This window comes from Botryllus schlosseri, chromosome 7, assembly GCF_051294905.1.
Source record: "Botryllus schlosseri isolate E-star chromosome 7, Bs_hap1, whole genome shotgun sequence".
Classification (NCBI taxonomy): domain Eukaryota; kingdom Metazoa; phylum Chordata; class Ascidiacea; order Stolidobranchia; family Styelidae; genus Botryllus; species Botryllus schlosseri.
Genome location: NC_137242.1, coordinates 6,741,863 through 6,765,278, shown reverse-complemented (window position 1 = coordinate 6,765,278; position 23,416 = coordinate 6,741,863). Strand labels below are relative to the sequence as shown.

Here is a 23,416-nt window from a genome sequence, read left to right as displayed (position 1 = left end):
TTTACGGGCCCTACAGTTTCCAAGACACCTCACTCAGCTCTCTCGGTAAATCTGATAACGTGAGCAGAGAGGACAAGAAATTGATAGCAATATATATCAGTTCCCGATCATGTTGACCGATTCAATCATGAATTACTGAAATTTTTTGCGGTTCGCGCGTCTAGGCGAAAATAAGTGCATCGCTAAACGGACACCCAATATAGATGACAAGTAGCAGCAAAGAGCGGCTAGCCAAAGGGGGTCTGGGTGGCGAAGCCCCCCATAAGTTCGGTTTATCACCCTATGGGGGGCCCAATGCCAACATTTTGGGGGGGGGGGGGCTGACGAAGTGCTGTTACGGCCCTGTAGTCAGGTATAATATTTGTATAGTAAGCAGATGCCATTTTCCTGTAATGCAGAAGTGAGGTCTTTTAAGAACTGCCGAGGGCATGAATTGACTAAAATTTTAGGAATAGCGAATTATTTTATAATTTTAAATTTCCTGCAAAATCACTCTTACTCTCGAAGCACACAAATGACATAAATAACGAAAAAAGTCACAGAGGTACGACTGAATGATAATTTCCTTGGTGCGAAGCACACGGTGACTAATTATCTCGATACAGGCGGTTACTGGTTAGTCATCCACTCTATAGTGCAGTCTTTAGGCAGGGCAGAATCTCTCATTATGACTGCAAAAATAACATACGGTACCTAAAAACGATTTTCGGAAATCAAAATGTCGACGTCTGTTGTGGAATCTGTTCTGTAGGCAAATATCACCGATTTCAGTTTATTCAGACCATTCTCGGTTTTGATTACAAAAGCCTGTTAAGTATTAGCGGAAATCAATTACGCAGGCGGAAGTCTGGTACCGAAGATTCGATGTCGCGATGTCGCTTGAACCAGTATGACATAACAATCGCTAATTAGTATGAGCCAATAGCACGCGAGGCACTATAATTGACACTTTAACGGGCCGGCCCTACGCCTTTCTTTAGGTGTGTGATACGCATCTTATTATTACTATTGTTATTACTAGGGCGGTTTTTTGACATGTCAAAGTTTTGTCAAAATTGTAGCGTTAGGTCAAAATTTGTCAAAATTGTTCATAAAGTCAAAATCTTTTTGACGTCTTTATTTCGTTTGTATCGTAGATTTTGCACTTTAGGTGAGCGTATCATTTGATACTTTACAGCTTGTAGCCTACTTTATAGGCCTACTGTTGTAAACGGGTATTGTCTGCTCATTCTGAATCATAAACGGTCAAATAAAACAAATAGGTAGACATGGTATTATGGTCAACGTACCGCAATAGCCTAACTGCAGAAAGACTTCTTGGGCATTGCATCATTCTTATATTGAGAAGCGCATGATGAAAAATTGTAATAGACAACATTGTCAGAATGAAGCAACATGGTGTGTCACCAGCAGTGTACGCACAACTTGAGTGTTGTCAGCCAATAACTGCTGCTGTTGAACGTCCCTGGCAAGTTTCTTAGTAAGGACATGCACTTTCTACCCAAGAATGTAGGAAAGTATCTCTCGTTGTATTACAATGTTTTTTAATTATTTCAACTATAACACGTATTGCAACCACTGGAATTCTTCATAGGGCCAGATTTCGTTAAAATGTTTTTTTTTTTTTATGTACAAAGTTGCCTGTTTCCACGCCAAACACGTTTTTTCGGGCAAAACTACTTCGTTAGGACAGCTAGTTACAACCGGAAATGTAGATAACTGGTACAATTTTGACATTATTTGGGAAAACACCTAATTTGCATACGTTAGGTCAAAATTAGGTCAAAATTCAGTTTGTGTAGGTCAAAAAAAGTCAAAATTTTGATTTTTTAAGTCAAAATTTTCCCTTTATTAGGTAAAAAAAACCCGCCCTAGTTATTACCTTGTTTGATATCATAGCAAATATAACATATTAATCCAATATTATTCAAAAAGGTGTTACATTCAACGCGTGTTCCGTTACACTAGAGTCAAGACTTCTATACCGAGGAAGAATTACTCCCGTGGGTTAAAAGGCCAACCTTTGATTTCGATTACCCGGGGAAGAACGGGGCCGGCTACGAAGTACCTTACCCTAACCGAGAAGAAAAACGGCTAATAAAGCAAGGCTACGACACTTACAGATTCAATGAATACGTCTGTTCGAGAATACCCTTGCACAGAACCATCGCAGACGGCAGACCAGATGAGTAAGTAGCGGGCATTTCGATGTCAAATTATTGTCTGAGACGCATCCACATCCCGTATCTGTGCATAGATGTAAGGCGAGGCGCTGGAAGAAACCAATGCCGCAAACGTCGATCATCATAACTTTTTACAACGAGGCCTGGTGTACTCTGATGAGGACGGTATTCAGCATATTAGAGACGACACCCAGAATTCTACTGAAAGAAATTATCCTCGTGGACGACGCCAGCACGATGGGTATGTCTATAGTTTTTCTGTGTGAAATACAGGCTCTTCCTCGATGATTTTAATATAGTGTTGTTGCGGTGCTTGCGATTTTAGAATGGGATCGTTACATAGTCAGCTCTCAAGTTCACCGGACCACTACCTGGCATAACGATCTCGCCTTCCGTCACATGCCACCTCATTTTGTCGCTTGTCCTTACACATTATCTTCGTTTATTTTTCATCCAGTGTACAGTCCCTCCGTTTACAGTGCCATGCCCAATAGGGTTGTTCAGATTTGGACATTTTTTTGGAAACTTGTTTTGCATAATTCCAAATGAAAGGTTAGCACATAAAAACACTTTCACAAGCGATTTTGGTCATTTTCATCGCGATCTGCTTTGCCCGCAAAGCCCCCAAAGACCCACGGGTTCATTCTCCTTACTACTGACGATTCACCAGAGTGTTTACGTCATATCTTTTCTGTTGTGTTGACCGTGTCACTGGTTCGCAGCTTTTGTGAAGTTATCTGTTGAAACGGCTGTGTAGGGATGGAAAATATATCTGTTTTAATAACTGTACTGAAATGCAGTCCTATAAAAGCCAGATATATCTTCGTTTCACCATGCACAACCAGTCTACCGTGTTCATGGGAAACATGTATTGGTTGCACGTTTGTTATGAATCCTATACCGAAGAAGCATTATCGTGTTGTGGTTGTGAGTCGGGAGCAGATGCGCAGATATTTGCAGCTGGTGTTAAGCTAGTAAATGTTACTGAAAGGTATGTAATATGTTATGTTAGTAATCTTTGCCTGTATTTTAGTGTATCTGTTGAATACCGGGTTATCTAATGTGATGGTAGACTAGAATTTGGTTGGAGAATAATTTCTGAAACAAAGCGGAAAATGGTTGTGGTCGGACATTCATCTGAGTGTATTATTCCATCCAATTTACCTACTCTACGCCAGGTTCTGCAGTATTTGCTGTATCGGAAAGAAGAATGCCCTAAAACTACCATGTATTGGAGTTGGTGGTAAAGAGTGTCTTGTCTGGTGCATTTTTGGACGTGAAACCACAGGTCCTGAAAATACATTATACAACAATTTCAAAAAAAGCTGGACAGAAATATACTTAAATATTGGATGTCCAAGAGCGCCACAAAGAGAGAGCGTTGGCTGTTGAATACCATTTAGCACAGGCTTAGCCAAAAAAGATTTGTTTTCAGGGGATGATTACAAGCTATGCGTCATCAACACCTTGACCGTTTTAGGTGATGCATTTCGTGCAACTCATCAAAAGCCTGGTCCTATTCATCATGTCATGTGGATGGGGACTGTTCTATATTCTCGGAATATGTTTATGTGGGCTGATCAGATGCATACTCTGGAAGTTTCATTACTCAACTGGAACGCATGAACTTGTTTCCAAGCTTATTCTATGTTCCCGCTTGGCTGAACTACGCATTGGGCGTGACACGCGGGGAAACGGCTTGCGATTCATTCAGGAGATGCGCGGTTACACAACTACCAATGAAGATGTTGCTGAATCTACTCAATAAGTTGAAGTAGCATCCATGATACATTGTAGAAGAAACTGTGGTTTATGCCCTATTCTCAAAGAAAAAGACACGTATGACACCAGACAAAGCATTGCAAGCCGCCTACTGAAAGTGGAAAAGCTGCAATCTTATCGACTCTGGCCACCCATTCTCTCATCGGAAATCATGGCATCTGTTCAACGAATTTGAGTGTTCTGGAGAATGGTTGAATCAGCATTTGGAAGAATGGCCTCAGTATGAATCATGCAATACAATGAGCCCTTTTGCCTTTTGTAAGTAATGTCGCAGTCATTACTCAGTAATGACGCTGCTGAACGAGGAGTTAAAACTCAACGCCGACTTTGCTTCGATCATCACAGATGATGAACTCCCAAAGGAAAATCTGCTGCTAGTTGTTGGGCGACACCATCAGAAGTATCACAACTTCAACAAATCCACACTGAAATCCTTATAAGCCTGCTTGAGACAAGAGCCTGTCGCTATCCACTTATTGTTTTTATGTTTAACTAATTCTCAACATGTTTTTTAATAAATTTCTTTCCATCTTTCACAATTGTCTCAAGTCACGTAATTGGTAGACCTACTATGTGCGGATTTGTGTTTTGCCTTATTTTGCTTTCAAGTTTGATAATGCAAATTTCATAATAACAAATTCAGAAACATAGTCTGTGCCAGATTATTTTAATGTGAACTCAGCTGTAAGCACATACCATAGTGGGTGACGACAATGACTAATATCATCATCATCATTGGTTTATTAGCAATTTTGTCAGTCCAATACACCACAAAAAAGGCGATACAATGAAAAGACAGGAAGATGTCGAAGCGACAAGGAGTAGTCTATGGAATCTGACACCCACCTTGGCCTAGGCGATGTAAAGAGGAGGCATGCACACTGAATGAAAGTAAAGAAGATAGTATAGAAAAAGAATGCGACAAGAAATAGGGCGGCATGTCATGGGAAGCGAGATCGATAGGTCAGTCGTGGTCCGGTAATCTTGAGGATGGACTGTATTTATTTAGTAGTAATTGCTTGTATTTCGACTTGAATGTGGACATGCTCGTCGACTGTCGGATGGCCGGCGGGATACTGTTCCACACATCAGGTCCGGCATATTTGATGGAGCGATGATCTTTTCGGTCGATCATATGATATTTGGACGACGTGGACGCGCGTGTGTTGTACTTGTGCGCTTTTGATTCAGAGGTAAAGAAGTCATTGAAATATTCGGGGCAACGACCGCAGTGAAACTGATACATAAACTTGGCGATTTCTAGTTTCCGCATATCTTCTATGTTTAGGACGCCGAATCTCTTCAGCAGCGACTTATTGGATGGGCAGCCAGGCCCCTTTGGGGCCCTAGCTATGATTCGGAGTACTTTATGCTGTAGTTTCTGCAGTGGCTTGAGTGCAGTTTTACTGGCAGCCCCCCCAACAGAGGATGCCATAATGTAACTTCGATTGGAGTAAGGATTTAAAGAGTATCAGAAGAACCCATGCTGGCATGAAGCGCCCAAGGCTGTAGAACAGGCCGCACTTCGGTGATAATTTAGTTTCTAGGGACTGAATATGACTCTTCCAGGACATGTTCAAGTCCAGTAAAACTCCGAGATATTTGGCATTATCTGTGTTGGAAACGGGCTGACCAGCGATATTAACGGTTAGGTTATTTTTTGAATTTACTGTCAGCAATTGCGATTTCGAGGCGTTTATGCAAAGGTTGTTCTGGGCCGTCCACTCATGGACTTTGGGCATTTGGTCACCAGTCAGGGCATCTAGCTCTGCCGTCGAAGATGCGGAAGAGAGGAGGTGAGTATCATCAGCGAACAGTGTGGTGTTCAATGAGGAGGTTTCAAAAATGTCGTTGACATATAAGGTGAAAAGGACCGTATTGAGATTATTGTTCCTGGTTCCGTAGGAACACTATGGACGTTTTCTGATAGTATGACATTAGTAGTTGGGGAACAGGTCCCCCAATTTGGCACCATGGCTTAACTGTCATGTTCTTTTGAGAAGCCTAGTGTCAGAATGTACCTAGGTATTCTATAATGTGACAACGTCTTGAACAGGGCAGTCCTGGGTTTTTGTGGTCTTGTGTGTGTGTGGGGGGGGGGAGTCGGGGGGTGCAGCTTTCTTTCAGACGTATCAAATACTGCGAAACATGATGTAGTAAGATAAGTAGACAGATTAAATGGACAGATGACTGAAATTGAGGCAGAGGTGACATCACATTTATACAATATGACTCATTAACATTTAAGAAGTGATAACCAGACAAGAATGGCTGTATTTGTTCATAAGTATTGCCAGGCTACATGTTACCAAATTCCGAAAGGTGGGACACATATGGCATGTAGAGGACTGTAGTTATGTTCAATCGTCACAAAGATTTGAAAAACTTATATTTCTAACCTCTACTCAGACGTTTTCTACCTCACACTTCACAAAAGCTACAAACCGGCAGTAGTGATCGTCGGTAGTAAGGAGAATTGACCTGTGGATCTTTGGGGGGTTTGCGGGCAAGGAAGATCGCGATGAAAATGACCAAAATCGCTTGTAAAAGTGTTTTTATGTACTAAACTATCATTTGGAATTACGCAAAATAAGTTTCCGAAAAAATGTCCACTGAACAACCCTAATGCCCAATGGGGTGTCTGATTTCAAAAAATTTCTTCAAGTCGTTTCGATAACTTCTTTTCTTTTCATTGTATCGCAGTCTTGTGGTGTTTTGAAATAACGAAATTATTAATCAAACTGATACTGATACATCTAGGGCTGCCATGTTTCAAACAAATGCCATTTCAATATTTTGTTTTTAAAAGTTATGTAACTTTGTAATAACTGTGTAAATACCTTCGAAAAACAACTCCTATGAGCCGTATGGACGACTTGCACTAGATCAGTGTTTCTCAAACTTCTATAGACACGCCCCCCCTTTATGATACTGAAAAATTTCGACGCGCCCCCCTTATCGTCATATTACAGAATGCAACCAGAATGCTAGCAATCCCAACGGGTAGGTTGATGGCATGGAAGGTTACGACTGCTGATGAGATGATTCAAAAATACGAAATTCGGACTATACACGGATAATAAACTATGAATTAGATGTAAATCGCGCCTAGCGCGAACAAATTTTTCAGTTGACCGCAGCTTCGCGCCCCTTCAGGTGCTTTCACGCCGCCAAGGGGGCGCGCCACCCTGTTTGAGAACCACTGCACTATAGCTAGTCTGAAATATCGGCATTGTTCAGAACAATCGGGTAACCGCAACACAATGGCCATAACAATGACCCGTTGCGACTCTCCGATTGTTCGAACAATGCCGATATTTCAGACTTGGAGGATGGATTCTAGGTGGATCAGTGCCTGATCATATTTCAATTTATATTTTTTGGAATCGGTGCAACAGTAGCTTTCGATCAAGACCAGATTCAGTAATTTCTGCACTCGGGAAGATAGCTTTTGGATTGCCTGAAATCCTACAGTCGCTTACGCAAAACAATTCCCCACTCCGGCCTCAGCGAAGCGGAACGAAGCTGCAAAATCGGTCGTTGCCGTTCCATGTTTAATTTCTATACCGGAACCCTCGAAATCAATGTCGGTTCAACAGTCACAGCACGTAGCTATACACAACTGGATCGGAATGGATGTTCTGATGGTGCCGACCGCCGACGGTAAAAATGCTGCATGACGAAGGGGTCCTGGTGGAAGCTTAAGACAGTGGTCGGAAATGTTGATCCGATATTTTCAATTATAATCTTAAGGAACAGTAGAACAACGCCAATCCCCTGTGATGCATCAAATGAAGATTCATTATGTCATGGCGGAAAAAAATACATGTTTTAAACATGTTTCTTTTCAATTGATTTTTGTTTTGAACGCAACTCTGTTTACATCAATTCCAAATTCGTGACTAGTACAAACAAGCAATAATTTTGCTCTATGATATCAATGTACAATGTCGGATTTGTTGGTGCCTGGGATAGCATAATAAAACCTTCCGTTGGTGTCAATTTCGCGTCAAAAGCAACTCGCAGGTTATCTGAATCTGTTGGATTTATACGGCACCGATACCTCTCGACTTGCGTAGGAACGTCATGTCTATAGTAGCCTACTCATTTTCCACAGAACATCTCAAGGGTAAGCTGGACGACATCCTTCCTAGTTTGAAAATCGTCAAGTTGGTTCGGTTGAAGGAAAAGAAAGGCATAGTTCCTGCGCGCATGGCCGGAGTGAAAGAGGTCACCGCTGAAGTCATCACTTTCTTAGACGCTCACTGTGAGTGATTGTATTCGGAAATTATGTATTATTTAAACTTGCTTTCGATTTGGTCTCCACTATACACCAGTGTTGGGATCAAGTCACTACCTTCGAGTCACGAGTCATTCCGAGTCATTGCACATTTTGACTCGAGTCAAGTCAAGTCAATCGATTTTCAAAGGTGACTCGAGTCAAGTCAAGTCACTCGATTTTTGGAGGTGACTCGAGTCAAGTCGAGTCAAGTCAAGTCAAGTCACGAGTCAAGTCACATTTTAAGTCAAGTTGCCTTTTCGAAGTATGAGGCATGATTACGTCATTGCAATTTGCTAGCTGTCTGAAATACAGATTGAGGGATCATTGATTCCGAACCAATGAACGAATACAGAGTGAAATATACCGGCAAGAAGGCGCTGTATCGCCCACATACACGTAGAACTGTTGAGCTACGTAAGTTATTGCATAGCCTTAGTTTATATAGTTACCAGCCACAATAGTGAATAGCGAAACGAATTGATAAGATGCAATACATTCCTCATTTACACATAGATATGATAAAATTCGAGCTTGCGCTAATGGTTGAGGACAATATAAACTATATTCGAATTCAATTTCAATAAAACAAGAGGTTCGGTAAAGGTAAGAACAGAGAATAGAAATAGACATTTTGCTATTTTATTATTTTAATACTAGAGTTTGCGATAACGTAACTGTAAGCTTCGATCACTTCGTTTGCGATCAATTTATTTATGACAGAACAATCGAGGCTCAGTGAAACGCTCGATCATTGAATCATTGGTCGCTTTCAAGGGTTACACCAGCGTTTCGTGAACAATTCGAACATATGCAAGATACAGTGATTTTTATCGACACCGATTACTTGATGACTTGAAATTGACTCGTGAATTTTGCTCCGAGTCACGAGTCAAATCGCATTTCTGATGCGTCGAGTGAAGTCAAGTCAAGTCATTTTAGCAAAGTGACTCGAGTCAAGTCAAGTCATACGAAAAAGGCGACTCGAGTCTGACTCGAGTCAAGTCATGACTCGAGTCATCCCAACACTGCTATACGCGCCAATAATGTGATTTTACATATATCGCAGGCTGTAGCGTAGGCTATTCTGACTTCAAGATGTTGCTCATAACGATGTATGGGCGTTGTGTCAGGTGTCAGCACCAAATACTATAGTAATGAAATCTGGATTTACGACGAATCCGTGGATTGACCAATTCAGCGATTAGTTAGAGATTGGAAGGAGATGATCCTTCTCCGCAACAGCAGGGTTTTCGATAGTAATCAGCATATTTTGGAATCCGTGAATGAGAGCTGTTTTGCTCAACGCATATATAATATATATTTCACTTCACTTTTACCTTGCTATTGAAAAATGTCTGCATGGTTCAAGCACTGATAGATAGACTGTGTCACATTCGACAATAGTGATATAGTTTCATCAATCAACATGAACATGAACAATGAACATTGAACATACACGGTACAAAAGGCCACAGTATAGCCAAGAAGCAACCCCAATGCGTATTATACACACATACACGCAGTCCTCTCCCCGATTTTTTTTGCCGGGTGGATATTTTTCATGTTATATTGAAGATTAAAGCCACTCATGATTTTTAACCATCGGTTGGGAAGGTAGTGAAGACTCAATCAAACGTGCGCGAAAGCCTCAAGAAAATGTAACGCGTACGAAAAGCGTAGCCCAAATATTACAGCATCTTGACAAGTTATGGTCTTACTATGATGTATATTTTATTGCTCGGGCAATAGCCGTATTGCAAGGCCCACGCATTTCCGAAGGTTTCAATTGGTAAGCATCACAGGAAGTCGAAACGGAAATGCAATAATTCGGATCAAGAGTGTGATTTTAAATTGCAACTCGGTCAAGTTTAGTGCTTTTAGTGCTGTACTTGGGAAACCGACACGCGCATATGTTAAGTAGATTCGTCCTAGATATATGTAGAAAGTTTATATTCATATTACCTATATATTGTAGAAGTGTATTTAAGGCAACATGCTTCTGTCAGCATTCTGTGTCCTGGAGGTAAACCAAAAGTAGAATCAGCAAATCTATGAACAGCTCGTTCCACACACATTCAACTTCACATCCTCTTCTAAGAATCGGCACAACCGACTTTCCCCCCTGATTTTGACAATTTGATTATCGAGGATGAACAGTTACAAAATCTTGTGAATGTTTCTGACACGCATATACTTTGTCATCAGGTCAATGTTTGGTTTGTTTTAAATAAATAGATATTATCACCATACTTGCTCGGTCGCTGTTTAATTAATTGAAAATAGTGCAGAAGCAGTCGGTTTTGTTGAGTGAATTCAGCTTTTATTCTCGCTGTTCGATGGAACAGAGTGAATACTGCACTTTCGTTTGATATGAAATGCCAAACTAACGCATTTTACATGGTTAATTCGGGTATACAAATGTGAATTCATGGCGATGCCAAAACTGCCGAAAATAAAATCTGAAAAATAACAAAAATATGATATTTTTTGGCATCTGACATATGTCAAAAATAATCATGCGGTTCAAGCCCGCTGATTATGATGTCGTAAGAGCGTGGATAATGCGAACAAATCAAATATGTACCTTCATGGCAGTGGTTTCCAACCGGTGGGAAATTGCCCACTGGTGGGGAATAGACGCATTTGTTCAAAATTATATACAGGACAGTCTACTACTCTACATATTCACGGAGACACATGCGCAATTACCGTTACCAGTCAACTGCTCCGGGATGTATATATCGGAAATTATATTGCTTGTTGTTGACAAAACCTCATTTTTACCTCTGGATAACCAATGATGGCGTCACAAACGCATCCAACACGACTAGTATGACGTTAAATAATGCTTTCACTGAATTTTGAGGATTACCGGAATAGGTTCGCAATACGTATTTTGAGGCAGTTATAGACAATTGTCTTGCGTGCTGGTGTGGTTCTGCGTCTTGTGTACTCAAGCAAGCAAATAGCTGCTCCGTAATGACAAAAGTTTCGGGTAGTGGGGAATGAAGGCTCAGAATAAATCTGAACCGGGGAATGAAGACAAAAACGTTGGGAACCGCTGTTTTATGGCAACCACAAAGATAATAATAATGCCAGTTATCCACCACATTAAATATAATTTAGCGCATTTTCAACCATATCTATTACATGGTACTTTGTGAAAATGCAGTGGATTGATGACGGCTTAACACAAAAGCTATATGTCAGCGAACTTGCGTAGGACGCTTTGGATTCTGTGATAGTGTCAATTGGGGTTTCAAGTCTTCTACAGTGGGAACGGTATCGAATCTATAAATTTCGATATTATAAATCGGAAAAGGGCTTACAATTTCAGTACGGTGCTCGAAAAAATCGTCTCTCGCAACTCGATTTGAATAGTTACAATAAATAAAAATCGACCCGGAATCGAATGATTGTGCCGCACGCTACCAGATACCAACGGCCGGGGCTGAATTCACATATGCGACTGCGTTAACCAGCAGCCGCCTATTTCGAACTTACTCCCACTCGGAAATCATTCTTGTCGATACGTTTTTGTTACAGTCATTCAGGATGTATTTTTCAGTCATTGTTTCGATGAAGTTGTTCAATCTAACCACGCAGGTGAATGCACTAAAGGATGGCTCGAACCGCTTTTGGAGCGAATCGCCGAGGATCCGACAGTGGTTGTGAACCCCGTCGTGGAAGACATGCCTCCGGATACGTTCGGTTTTAGCTTCAGACAAACTAAGTGAGCTAATGTTCAGCAAAAGCAAATATATGCGGAACTTGGCAATTGCACGTAACAATAACAATTTATTCAGTCAAAACTTTTCGAATGGCTCTCATTAGTAGCGAAAGCCGGTAATGCTTTGAATCAAATTCGAAATAAATAAGTGAATGTGTACTTGCTGAAGTTTGTTTTATACCATTACGATCTCACTATGTGGTATGGAGCAGCAGTTCTTAACCAGGCCTCCATGCGGGCCCTAGGGGGTACAAAACACCAAAGTAGGAGGTACGATATTCAGTGTAAAATTATACGCTATTTAAGGACCAAAATTATTTCGGAAATCAATATAAAGTAGAAGATCATCAGGTGTTTTTTTAATGTTGCAAATTCTCTTCGCGTTTCACGCGATTTCGTTTCAAACTAATAGTAGTCTGATAATAAATGATAGGACGTTAGTTACAGAAATTAGTCTAGCCTTTTTTCGCAATTATGAGAGAAAAGAGTCATTTGAGGCCATTAATGCTTCAGTCAAGGGGTGTGAAACCTGCTAGTGCGGGACTATCAGACACCGGCATTTCGATGCCGACGGTAAATTCCGCACCGGAACACACCGAGACATATGGCGTTCGGTGCACCTGTGGCCAAGCACCGTGAATTGCAAAAGAGAACGGCGGAGAACAACAATTGGTCCCATGGGACGAATCCTACGATATTGATATCTCCACTCGATGGAATGTCTACTGCCCCCGAAACCCAAAAGAAGTCGTACTGAAAACCCTACCTGGGGCCAATGCCATCGTTGGGGGGCGCGGCCTAGCAAAGTACTGTTTCGGTCCTGGATAGGGGGTATGAGAAACATTTCATGACGTCTCAAGAGGTACGAGCGTTAAAAAGGTTAATAAACATTAGTATTCAGACTGAGTCCAATAGTCACTATAATCTCACGATACTGTCTGCTAAAGAAAATATTTCCAACATTTCGAATTTGATTCGCAACTGATGGGAGTTTGTTGAAAAGCTTTTAATGAATATATTAGAAACATCACGGTTATTGCTTGTCATTTTTATGTCATCTGCTGTACACTTTTCATTCTGTGTGCATGCCTTTTTTACATGTTCTACGATCGAGGCAATTAGGGGTAGGGTTGCATTTGAAACGAATTGTTGTTTAAAACACTTTGTTTAAAATATGTTCTAAACAGTGTTTCAAACAAAGGCCTTTTAAAGAAATTTGCATTTTTTACGTATCATGTCATATTTGTGGAAATACTTTCCAAAAAACTTGTTGTATGAGCCTACAGCTATGCTTACCACTAGGGATGGTGCGAACCTCTGAAAGGTTCAGGTTCGTGTGAACGCGAACCTTTTTGAAAGGTTTTGTGTGAACACGAACGTGAACCTCATGGCGTCACGTGACGTCATATTGCTAATTCCACCCTACATTTCACCGAAGTGACAGCCCATAATAATATACACTATACTTAGCGACGACTCGTGCCACATAATGCTACAATGCTGAAGTACATATTGACGTTTTAAACGTCGCAAAATGTATCAACTGCGGGGAAATCAAGTGATATAATAATTCCGTAAAATCAATATCTTCCGTCGCTTTACATACAATTTCGACGAGGAATTGCAAGGCAATATAAGCCTTAACGGTCTAGGCCAGACCGGACAATGTATTCGACGTTTGAGTATTGCTACGTTGTTGATATTGAGCAGAGCGAAAACGGATTTATATACTTGCTACCGATATTACCCCATCAACAAGTTATACAGCAGTAGCCAACACTCCGATCGTACGGATTTGGTTTTTATGATACAATAAACATATGAAATCAAGATTGACCCGTACGCCTGCTAGATGTTTTCACCAGAACGGTATTAATTTCATTGATTGGTTGAATAAGCATCATTCGCCGACTACCTCGTGTATGCTCGGTTAGTGTTGATATTTTATGCTGCTAGCGTCATGCATAGAGTGGCCCGCAGTTGAAATGCAATAAATTCCAATCAAAGATGTTGTAATGAAGTGAAAATTGTAATATATGAAAAAGGTTCACAGTGCAGAACCTACCAAGGTTCACCCACAGAACGCGAACGTGAACCTCACGTACACACCATCCCTACTTACCACCCGATATAGCTGACATATACGATATAGGTTGGTTGGAACCCTAAAAATAGTCGGTTCAACAGCTGTAGTACGTAGATACTTTGTCAAAGGAGCTATATTTACCCTATATTTTCAATTGTCAATGTCAATCCACTATAACGTCACAATTGAATATTCGTGATGTCATGGCTTAAAAAAACAAAAAATGTTTCAAGGAGGGCCTCGTTTTAAACATGTTTGTTTTAAATGCAACCCTAATTAGGGGTGTTTGAGTGTACGACTACACCAAGACATTTCGACTATGCTTCCTATACTTTCAACTTGGCACCGTCTTGGTGAAATGAATAAAAAACTGAATTACACTGAGATGAACTTATATATAAACTATACGAAAGTTCTGAACTAGCTTTGGGATTAGGATTTGAAGCTTCGGATTTGGATTGGATTAGGACATACAAATTTCACATCCGCTCATCTCTGATACTTAGGGACGTGCCGATCTACACACTTCGATGGGATCTGACTTCCTTTTGGGGGCGTCAACGCCTGCGTACCGCCCAAACGCCGAACGATAAGCCCATTCCAACGCCCCTTATGGTGGGAGGTATGTTTTCGATGAAAACCTCGTATTTTCACTCGCTCGGCACTTTCGACGAAGGAATGGAGGATTACGGGGCGGAAAACGTGGAAATGTCATTCCGGGTGAGCTGGAGCTTCGTATTTCTGATTCGCGCGTCCCAAGAATTGCCAAAACTACTTCAAGTAGAAGAAGGAAATGTAAGGTCTGAAATGTACTACTGCGAGTACTTTCAAAAGATATATTTGGTCGATGGGTCACCGCATACATCTAGCATTCAATCGAAGGTGACCGCTTCGAAATTGCATGGAGCAGCTTCTAGACTTACGCCAAACGACCAACGACACTTGAAATATAGGTGCACTTGACGAAAATATGTTCATTTAGTTACCGTGATACGACGGCTCTTTCACTCAATTGTCATGGCAATTTTCTCTCGGAAAAGTGATGCAAGCATATACGAAAACTACAATGCACTTCGCACAATCCTAAGTATTTAGAGTAAGTAGTTTTTCCCCGGATCTGTTAAGTATAGGAGTAGATGTATAGTTAGGGTTGCATTTAAAATGAACGGCGTTTTAAAACCCTTTGTTTAAATAAAACATGTTTTAAACAGTGTTGTAAACAAATGCCTTTTTGAAAGAAACAAAGTCGTGTTTTTTTTCAAACGTTGTATAATTATGCGATAATGGTTTAAATACTTTCGAAAAACATGTAGCATGAGCCTACAGACGATTTGCACCCAGCATAGTCGACGTATACGACGTTGAGTGGCTGGAACCCTCGAAATCGTGGTTGAGTCGACAGTTATAACAAGAGTACACAGATAAATTGGTATGGAATGGATGTTCTGATGATTATGACCGCTGACCGTGAAAATGCTGCATAACGATGTAGTCCCGGTGGAAAATATTTTTGGTCTGTTTATGACAGTGGTTGGAAGCCTTTTTCGTCGAAGGAGCCAAATTTACCCTATATTTTCAATTGCCAAAGTCAATCCACTGTGACGTCACAATTAAAGATTCCTGAGTCATAGATAGAAAAAAAACAATCAAAACATGTTATAAACAAGGGCCATGTTTTAAACATGTTTGTTTTAAATATAATATGTTTTGAATGCAACCCTATGTATAATAAAATCAGTGCGATACTCATAAAAGCGGAGGTACTTGTTCGACTTTTCAAAGTATTACTACTTTATACAAGTTGGAAATTCTTAACTGACTACCACTGTTTTGATTCCATATTTACAGATATGGCTGTGCAATGGGTCGATGGAGATCCATCCCTGTTCACACGTCGGTCACATGCACCGACACGGCTTTGCATATCAAATGAATAAGTGGAACCGCAACAGCGTACGGGTGGCCGAAGTTTGGATGGACGACTACAAGAACACATTTTACTATGCAGTGCCGAACGCGCGTCAGGTGTTTAACGCGGGAGTTTTTATGGAACCCTTATGATTACGAATCGTATGCAACATATAGTAGTAAATTTATAATTGGATCTATGGAGTCTTATACTTGTTAGAATTGAACAGAGGTGGTCAAAGTAGCCAATAAAGCTACTCAAGTAGAAGTAGAAGTAGCGAAGAAAAATCTACCCAAGTACGAGTAGAAGTACTTCTTCCATAAGCAACCTAAAACTGCTTGAAGTAAAAGTAGAATTGACTGACTTTAAATCTACTCAAGTAAGCAAGTACTTGTGAAAACTATTGTAATTCGTTCGCATGGATTGTCAAAAGCAGCAAATTGAGCTATGCGAAAAGTGCCAAGCTTGATTCACATTGATGCATACCAGAAGCAGACATGGGGTAATCGCGATTAGTAATCGTAATCGATTACGACGATTACAGCATTTTCAAGTAATCGTAATCGCAATCGATTACATTCTAGAAAATTCAGAAGTAATCGTTAATCGTAATCGACTACTTCCAATATTTAATCGATTTCTTTGTGAAAGAACGATTACTTTTTATTTGTACGGGACTATGACATAAACTGAATATTCGTGAACAAGGAAGAGGTATTATAACAGTTAGTGATAGCACAAACGTCAGATTTTCGAATGCCACTGCTCATTATTACGTCAGAGCTGACTTCATTGCGTAAAAAGTATACAGCCATCCACACATAGTGAATAGATATTCGATATACATTAGTGTGATCGTAAGAACACTCACCGTGCTGTATATCATGTTATCAATACATTACAGACGCCACTACCCCGCAGCAGGATAATTAATCACCACTCTCCCTAGTTTAAAATAGTAACTTTTGTATCGATGTTTGTTTATGCTTAGTTAAACGCAGTTTACCGTTGCTGCTTGGCGAGCAGTAGGCCTATGTAGTACGAACGTACACTGAACAAAGGTTTGAAATTTTTTAGCCTACTCGTCAAATAAAACATTACGGTTTCCTCGACGAAGCATTAAAAATCAACAGCTCCTGAGATATATCATAACCCACCGTTTCTCGTAATATCCGCTTGCATTACATTATCTGTATTAAGTTGAAGGCAGAATTTTATGTTCACTTTCTCTTATTCTGATAAGATTCTGCTTGAAAAGTGCGCCAATCGCTATTTCACAATTCTTTACTCAACATTTGGACCTGCCGCCATAGCCATCGGCTTATATACAATGTTAGCGTGGCTTGCAGCTAGAATGAGGACAAAAACAGCAAATCGTCCCCCTCTCCAAACGCTGGTCTTGGGCCCCCGTGGGGAAGTTAATTTTCAAGTTGAAGATTTAATATCGTCGATAATATTGGTAATTGCATTATATTACTATTCATTTTTAATCCTCTCGCAGTCCCCGATGGTCAGATTTACCTGAAGAGCCGGGAGCACGTAATTCATAATTATAATAGGATTACCATATTTTGGAATCAGTAGAGGAGGACACTTTTTCAAAATTTTCAAACTTAGAATAGCTGTGGAAAATCCTGAAAAATGGTAAATTTGTTCCACTTCTAGTCGGTTGACTAAAAAAAAGGTCAACTTTCGCTCGGCTCGGCTCCCGAAATACCCGCCTGAGCGTTAATTCAGTGCAATTTTATGGTATCTCGGTCCAATTTTAACTAAAATTCTAAAATAAAAGAGGACAAAATCTCAAAAAGGAAGACATTTGGATATTTAGTCTATAATTTGTGTTGGTTTACGAAATACTTTTGAGTCCCCTTCGAGATCGCTCCCCACCCTATTAGAAAAGTTGGGGTGCGGCAGGACCTGGCAAGAATGCAAATCGTTGGGTGCGATATATCGTCCAATATAAAATGCGCAATTGGTAGTTTATGACGTAACAATCAAATGTCGCATCTTGTTAAAGAAAGTTTTTATCTCATTAGGCCTTTTCAGCGCAATCCATATATTGTCTTCCAATATAACTTCTAAGACGCAAAATAAATGTAATCGTGAGTAATCGTGATTACTTTTCCAATGTAATCGTAATCGTAATCGACTACTTCTTGATTTTGCTGTAATCGTAATCGTAATCTTAATCGCGTCATTCAGAAGTAATCGTAATCGCAATCGATTACATTCACGAAGTAATCACCCCATGTCTGACCAGAAGGTATCCAATTTTCGACAGCATAAGCATTCGTCCGCGTCATGGGATTTAAAATGATAATATCGATATGGAAATGCGATGCTAATCCTCTGTTTACTCGAACAGCACGTTTTAGAAATATCATGGTATGGCGCACTTCCCCATATTAAAAGGCCCGTATAGTTTGGTCGAAGAGCAATGCGGAGAAGTTGCATAGGATACGGGGTAAACACTTTGCGCGATTAGTAAACATTAATAAAAAATATGGTGATTCGTAAAAATGCCATATTGTGTATAGCTTTATTTCCGGAAATTAAAGGCATTACTACACGTGCTTTTATACTTACACATGTATGCTATCCAGACGAAAGAACTGACATTTATTACAACTCAAAGTCTATGATACTGGGAGTTGATTGTGAAATATAAAAGCGGACATGTATTTCGCGTCTTTAGTCCAGAAAGTTTCAAAGGTGGTATGCTAAAACAGCTCTAAAACTAAAAAAAAGTCAGAGTCCACTTTTCCAGATTAGGACACGCCATGGACTGCTAGATTACAATATGATAAGTAAATCCTAGATTGCGAAAAATCAGTTTCAAACGCTATGATGGGCCATATTTACCGTGATGAAATATTTCATATGGGCGAAGGGCGACAACCGACAATGCGGTGTGAATGGAACCACGCCAATCTACTACCTAAATTATATTCACCGATACTTTCGTGAAATCATCTTGGTTACTCCGTATCCACTGACCGCGAAGCGCGACGAAAATTCTGGGCTTTACTCAACTATTATAAAAATTAAATGTTGATACACCGTGAAAACAGCCCCGAAATTCCTATAGGAGGAAAACAACCTGAGTACTTCGAAAAAGTAGAAGTACTTCGTTACTGATCACCTCTGGAATTGAGCCAAATTTGGTGTGCAACGTTTTTTAGGGTAACCTGACAATTTGATCAGTGAATGGCTGGAATGTGAGAAAAAAGGGTATTTTCGGACAGCCCTGATGAATACACTATTCAATTGTATATTGAAGTTCTGTATACCTCCAAGAAGCTCTATTCTATATATGCGATTCATGTCTAGGCTATAGAATCCGACAATGCGTGGTGATATCGAAAAACTGCTCATTGGTCATGGCTCAATCCATTCAATATCTGTATTTTGCTTCCCAGCTCGACGTCGGAAACTACTCCGATCGACGGAAGCTGCGGGCCAGACTTCATTGCAAAACGTTCGACTGGTATCTGGACAACGTTCACCCGGAACTTTACGGATACCCCAACAGCGGGAAACTGTACGGAGAGGTGAGGCAACTTGACTTGCCAAAAATGACTCGTATCGACCAGAGGGGGCAGAAACGCAATGCCTTTGCCATGGTTGTCATGATTAGACTCGAGTTGGACTCGAATCGCAATTTTTTGGTGACTCGACTTGACTCGAGTCATTTTTCAAATGCGTAAAATGACTCCACTCGAGTCAATCTTTGTATCGACTCGACTTGTATTCGAGTCATTGTGCGTGACTCGAGACCAGGACGGCCAAGGCAGACATTTCATTGTAACTTCAAAGAATAGTAAGTCACCGCAATATTGGATTTCGTCTATCAGTCCTGATACTGGGAAATAGGGCCACAAACTGTTAAGACTGAGTACAATTACTATATTATGAATGCGAGCCATTCTATATCACCCTATAGCAGAGTTGAAAAAGGTGGGTTGAGCCGGACTGAACTAGAAACTGAACAGTGAACATAATGACTCGGACTCTACCCTCTGCTCGATGACTTTGACTCGGACTTGACTCGGTGGTCAATTGAAAATGACTCGAGTCAAAACTATAAAAGGGATATTGACTTGTGACTAAGAGCCTTGTCACTTGGTTACAACCCTGCTCTTAACGCCCATAGGAATTTCGGAGCACAATTTATGTTCATTTACCTGGATACAAGTGAAGCAATCTAACTCGGGAAGATCTTTACAAATATATACCTCCGGCGACACATATAGATATCTTTATCCAGCCGCGTACCATCGAAATCGATACCTCCATGGCAAAGAGCAATCAAAATAGCACGTAACCTAACCGCTTTAGCCTTGATTACCAGCTTATCGAGTGACTATCAACTTAGCACAAATATGACTGCCATTTGATCATGAAAATATCGCGCGTAGCGCACTTCGTTGTTTATGTAGCTCAGTGGTGTATAAGATCAAACAGTAGCCTTCCTTAGCAATATCGACGTAACAGGGTACCAAATTTCTCCTACGCGCTCTAACACTATTTCCACTACACAAATAGTTTTTATAGTCTTCATGAAGCATTTCAGTGAATCGACGTCACTTGCGACGAGTTACAATCCCATACTATATTGGATGGAGCAGTGTTTTCAATGTAACTAACTGAGGGAACTCATGTCGTTTTAGCGATATCAAAAGATCATGAGACCAAACCTTCTCTATGCGATCATGCCTATGCCGAATTAAACATGCCCATTTCTCTGGTAACGCTTCCCGCGCCACTATTGTACCGAATGTAGCTTGTCTGAGATGCTTTTTTTTATTGCCTAACACTTTCATGAAGCGGCCGCTTGAATGCCTCTAATAATGTAAATTCATACATTTGTGTCATTCCACTAGTGGGCCAACGAGGCCGCAAATGCAACACTTTGTCTGGACACCGCCGGGGTGACGGATCAACCGCTGATTCTCTGGGAATGCCACGGAATTAATGAGAAGCAGGTAAGCCCAAGTAGATATGAATTAAATCATTTGGTTACCATGCTTCTACTGAAATCAACGTAATCCGAATCACCCTTGATACAGAAATTTTCCATATCCCTCCGGAACGAATTCCGGAACGACATCCATTGTCTTCAACCGCGTGACTCTGACGTCATTTTAAGACAATGCGTGACTGGTGCGCAGGAACAGCAGTGGTCCTTTGATAAGGTAACCGGCCGTTCTTGGCTGAAAACTGACGTGCGATTGATTGCATGTTTATTGCGATTGTTTAGAAACATGGAAAACCGCGAATTCTGGACAACGGGGTTGAATTAACGGGCGAGGTGAGAGGCATTATTTTAGACTTGGGCGAAGTCAAAATATATCTTCCGTTATTTATCTGCTTAAAAGTAAAATACCAGTCAGTGCGGTGTCAACACACATCTGAAAGATGATTATTATTCGGAAAGACACTACCATGACCAGTGAGAACATATGATGTTAACGTACACTATTCAATGAAACTAACGCTTCACAAATTACCGTGGCCCGCTCTGCTTTCATGCGCTAGTATCGTTCCTTCGAATAATGCATTTTCATCGAACAATTTGAGTATATAGCGTACGGTTTAATCGGGACGAATTCGGGAGAATGGGCCGGTATCAAGACGTGGCAAAATTGGATAGTAGACAGATTCGGTTCCAGATAAATATTTATTCATGCTCATTCTTTCGCAAATCACACTTCCAAGTTCCAGTTCCATTTTATCCTATACTGCTTACGACCTTCATTGAAAGCGTGATGCGAAGAGAGCTTGATCTCAGTACGTTTTCAAACGCAGTTTTATAATTTTCGTCTCGTCTAGGAGAAATATGCCCAAAATAGACGACCTATAACTACTTATCAGACGGACAGATATAGAAATATTCGAGTCCATATGCGCTATGATGCTATAATATTGGAAGGAATTTTACATGGTTTTCATCATGTCAGCACCTATTATGAAGGACTGCGTCTTGCAAACCACGGCGGTTTAGTTACCGTAAATAGGCGTACGAACGGTACCGGCGCTCAATTGCTGACGTGACGACAACTGACAAAGGATAGTGCCGGTAACACACAAATATACCTTGCTCAACGTCTTTTCCGTACGACGCCACACTTCCATACGTCAAATAGCCTGTACAAGTGGGACTAAAGAACCCTATACGAAAAATATTTCTCTCTAGCTATTAGGCAATATTATATGATTCCATATTTTGGGAACTTCCAGACGGGAAGCATCAGACACGCGTCTGGGAAATGCTTGGAGGCGGTCTCCAATACAGTTCAACTCCTACCGTGCACTGATTCCAAGTCACAACTGTGGCGATTGCGGGACATGTCGTCAGAAAGAGTGCCCGTTGCCGGCGCATAGCTTCGGATCGAGGCGATTCGTCTCGCTACAAAGTTCGCGAGTCGCATCGCACGAGCAGCGTGTAACTGTAACGAGAGGTGACGTATTAGTACGCCACGCGAAGCGAGACGAGTACAAGCCTAACTGTTATTGTTTGCATATGCAGAGCAATGCGTTTTTTTTTACTGCACTCAATATCGAGTGTGTCATGAAGCTATGGACTCCAAGTTCATAATGGAAGATGACGAGTTTACACAGTGATGTCACAATTTTCTATGACTTAGAAATATTCGTGATTTGCAGCCTGGCTGAAGATAGTGCTCTTTGTATCCCTTTTTGCATTCGAATATTTACAAGAAAAACGACAAAATACTGACTATCATCTATTGAGTACGCATTTACCTGTTTTATTTTTACCATCAGCTTTCATTTATTAATTTCACACAACTGCACAGTTGTACAATGTACGTACATCGACATCACTGATTACATGCTGTCTTTACGCTGGATTATTTATACTGAAATGATTATCATTCATCTCTGTTCGTGTTCGACTGAGAAAGCATTAGTGGTGGAGCACGTACTTCTATCCTCCGTGATCTAATGTAGTACTGCATATAGTTCATATCGTTTCGGATCATCGTTATATGCAATACAGGTAGCTCAAATGTTCGTAACGCTGACCCCTAAATGTTATCTGCGGGTATTATATAATACATAGCATGTCACGTGCTTGATCTCCCTTTAAAACTATCTTCTACTACTGTCCGTCCATTGCGTACTTTCCAATATTTTTTCAGTTCAACATTCACACCTTTACAAGGTAACTGTGTAATTTCTCTGTAGATAGGTTTCAGAACTACATGCTAGCAGACGTAGGCCCTATTATAAATAGTTCACAGCCTACGTTCTGTTTATTCAAAAATTGCTGTAAGTTTTTTAACCCATGCACCGCGGGGCAACGCATGAGACGAAACTAGGCACTGTATTTATTGGCCGTAAGTCCGTGTCCGTTTTTAATAAAAGAATAAAGCATCTACGGAATATTCCTCACTTCAATAAATTGTTCAATAGAAACTGA

General features: G+C 40.6%; 1 protein-coding gene across 1 annotated transcript in view; it reads left to right on the top strand.

Moving 5' to 3' along the window:
• LOC145443856 (polypeptide N-acetylgalactosaminyltransferase 6-like) overlaps nucleotides 1-23,416 on the top strand; it is a 27,120-nt gene extending 3,704 nt beyond the window's left edge. Inside the window, exons 2-12 of the mRNA XM_080321818.1 lie at nucleotides 1,969-2,189; nucleotides 2,258-2,424; nucleotides 8,083-8,232; nucleotides 11,854-11,980; nucleotides 14,570-14,783; nucleotides 15,912-16,088; nucleotides 19,392-19,523; nucleotides 20,856-20,957; nucleotides 21,042-21,167; nucleotides 21,233-21,283; nucleotides 22,213-23,416. Coding sequence (XP_080177944.1) covers nucleotides 1,969-2,189; nucleotides 2,258-2,424; nucleotides 8,083-8,232; nucleotides 11,854-11,980; nucleotides 14,570-14,783; nucleotides 15,912-16,088; nucleotides 19,392-19,523; nucleotides 20,856-20,957; nucleotides 21,042-21,167; nucleotides 21,233-21,283; nucleotides 22,213-22,356 — 1,611 coding nt within the window. The 3' untranslated portion in view covers nucleotides 22,357-23,416. The remainder of the gene's footprint in view (nucleotides 1-1,968; nucleotides 2,190-2,257; nucleotides 2,425-8,082; nucleotides 8,233-11,853; nucleotides 11,981-14,569; nucleotides 14,784-15,911; nucleotides 16,089-19,391; nucleotides 19,524-20,855; nucleotides 20,958-21,041; nucleotides 21,168-21,232; nucleotides 21,284-22,212) is intronic.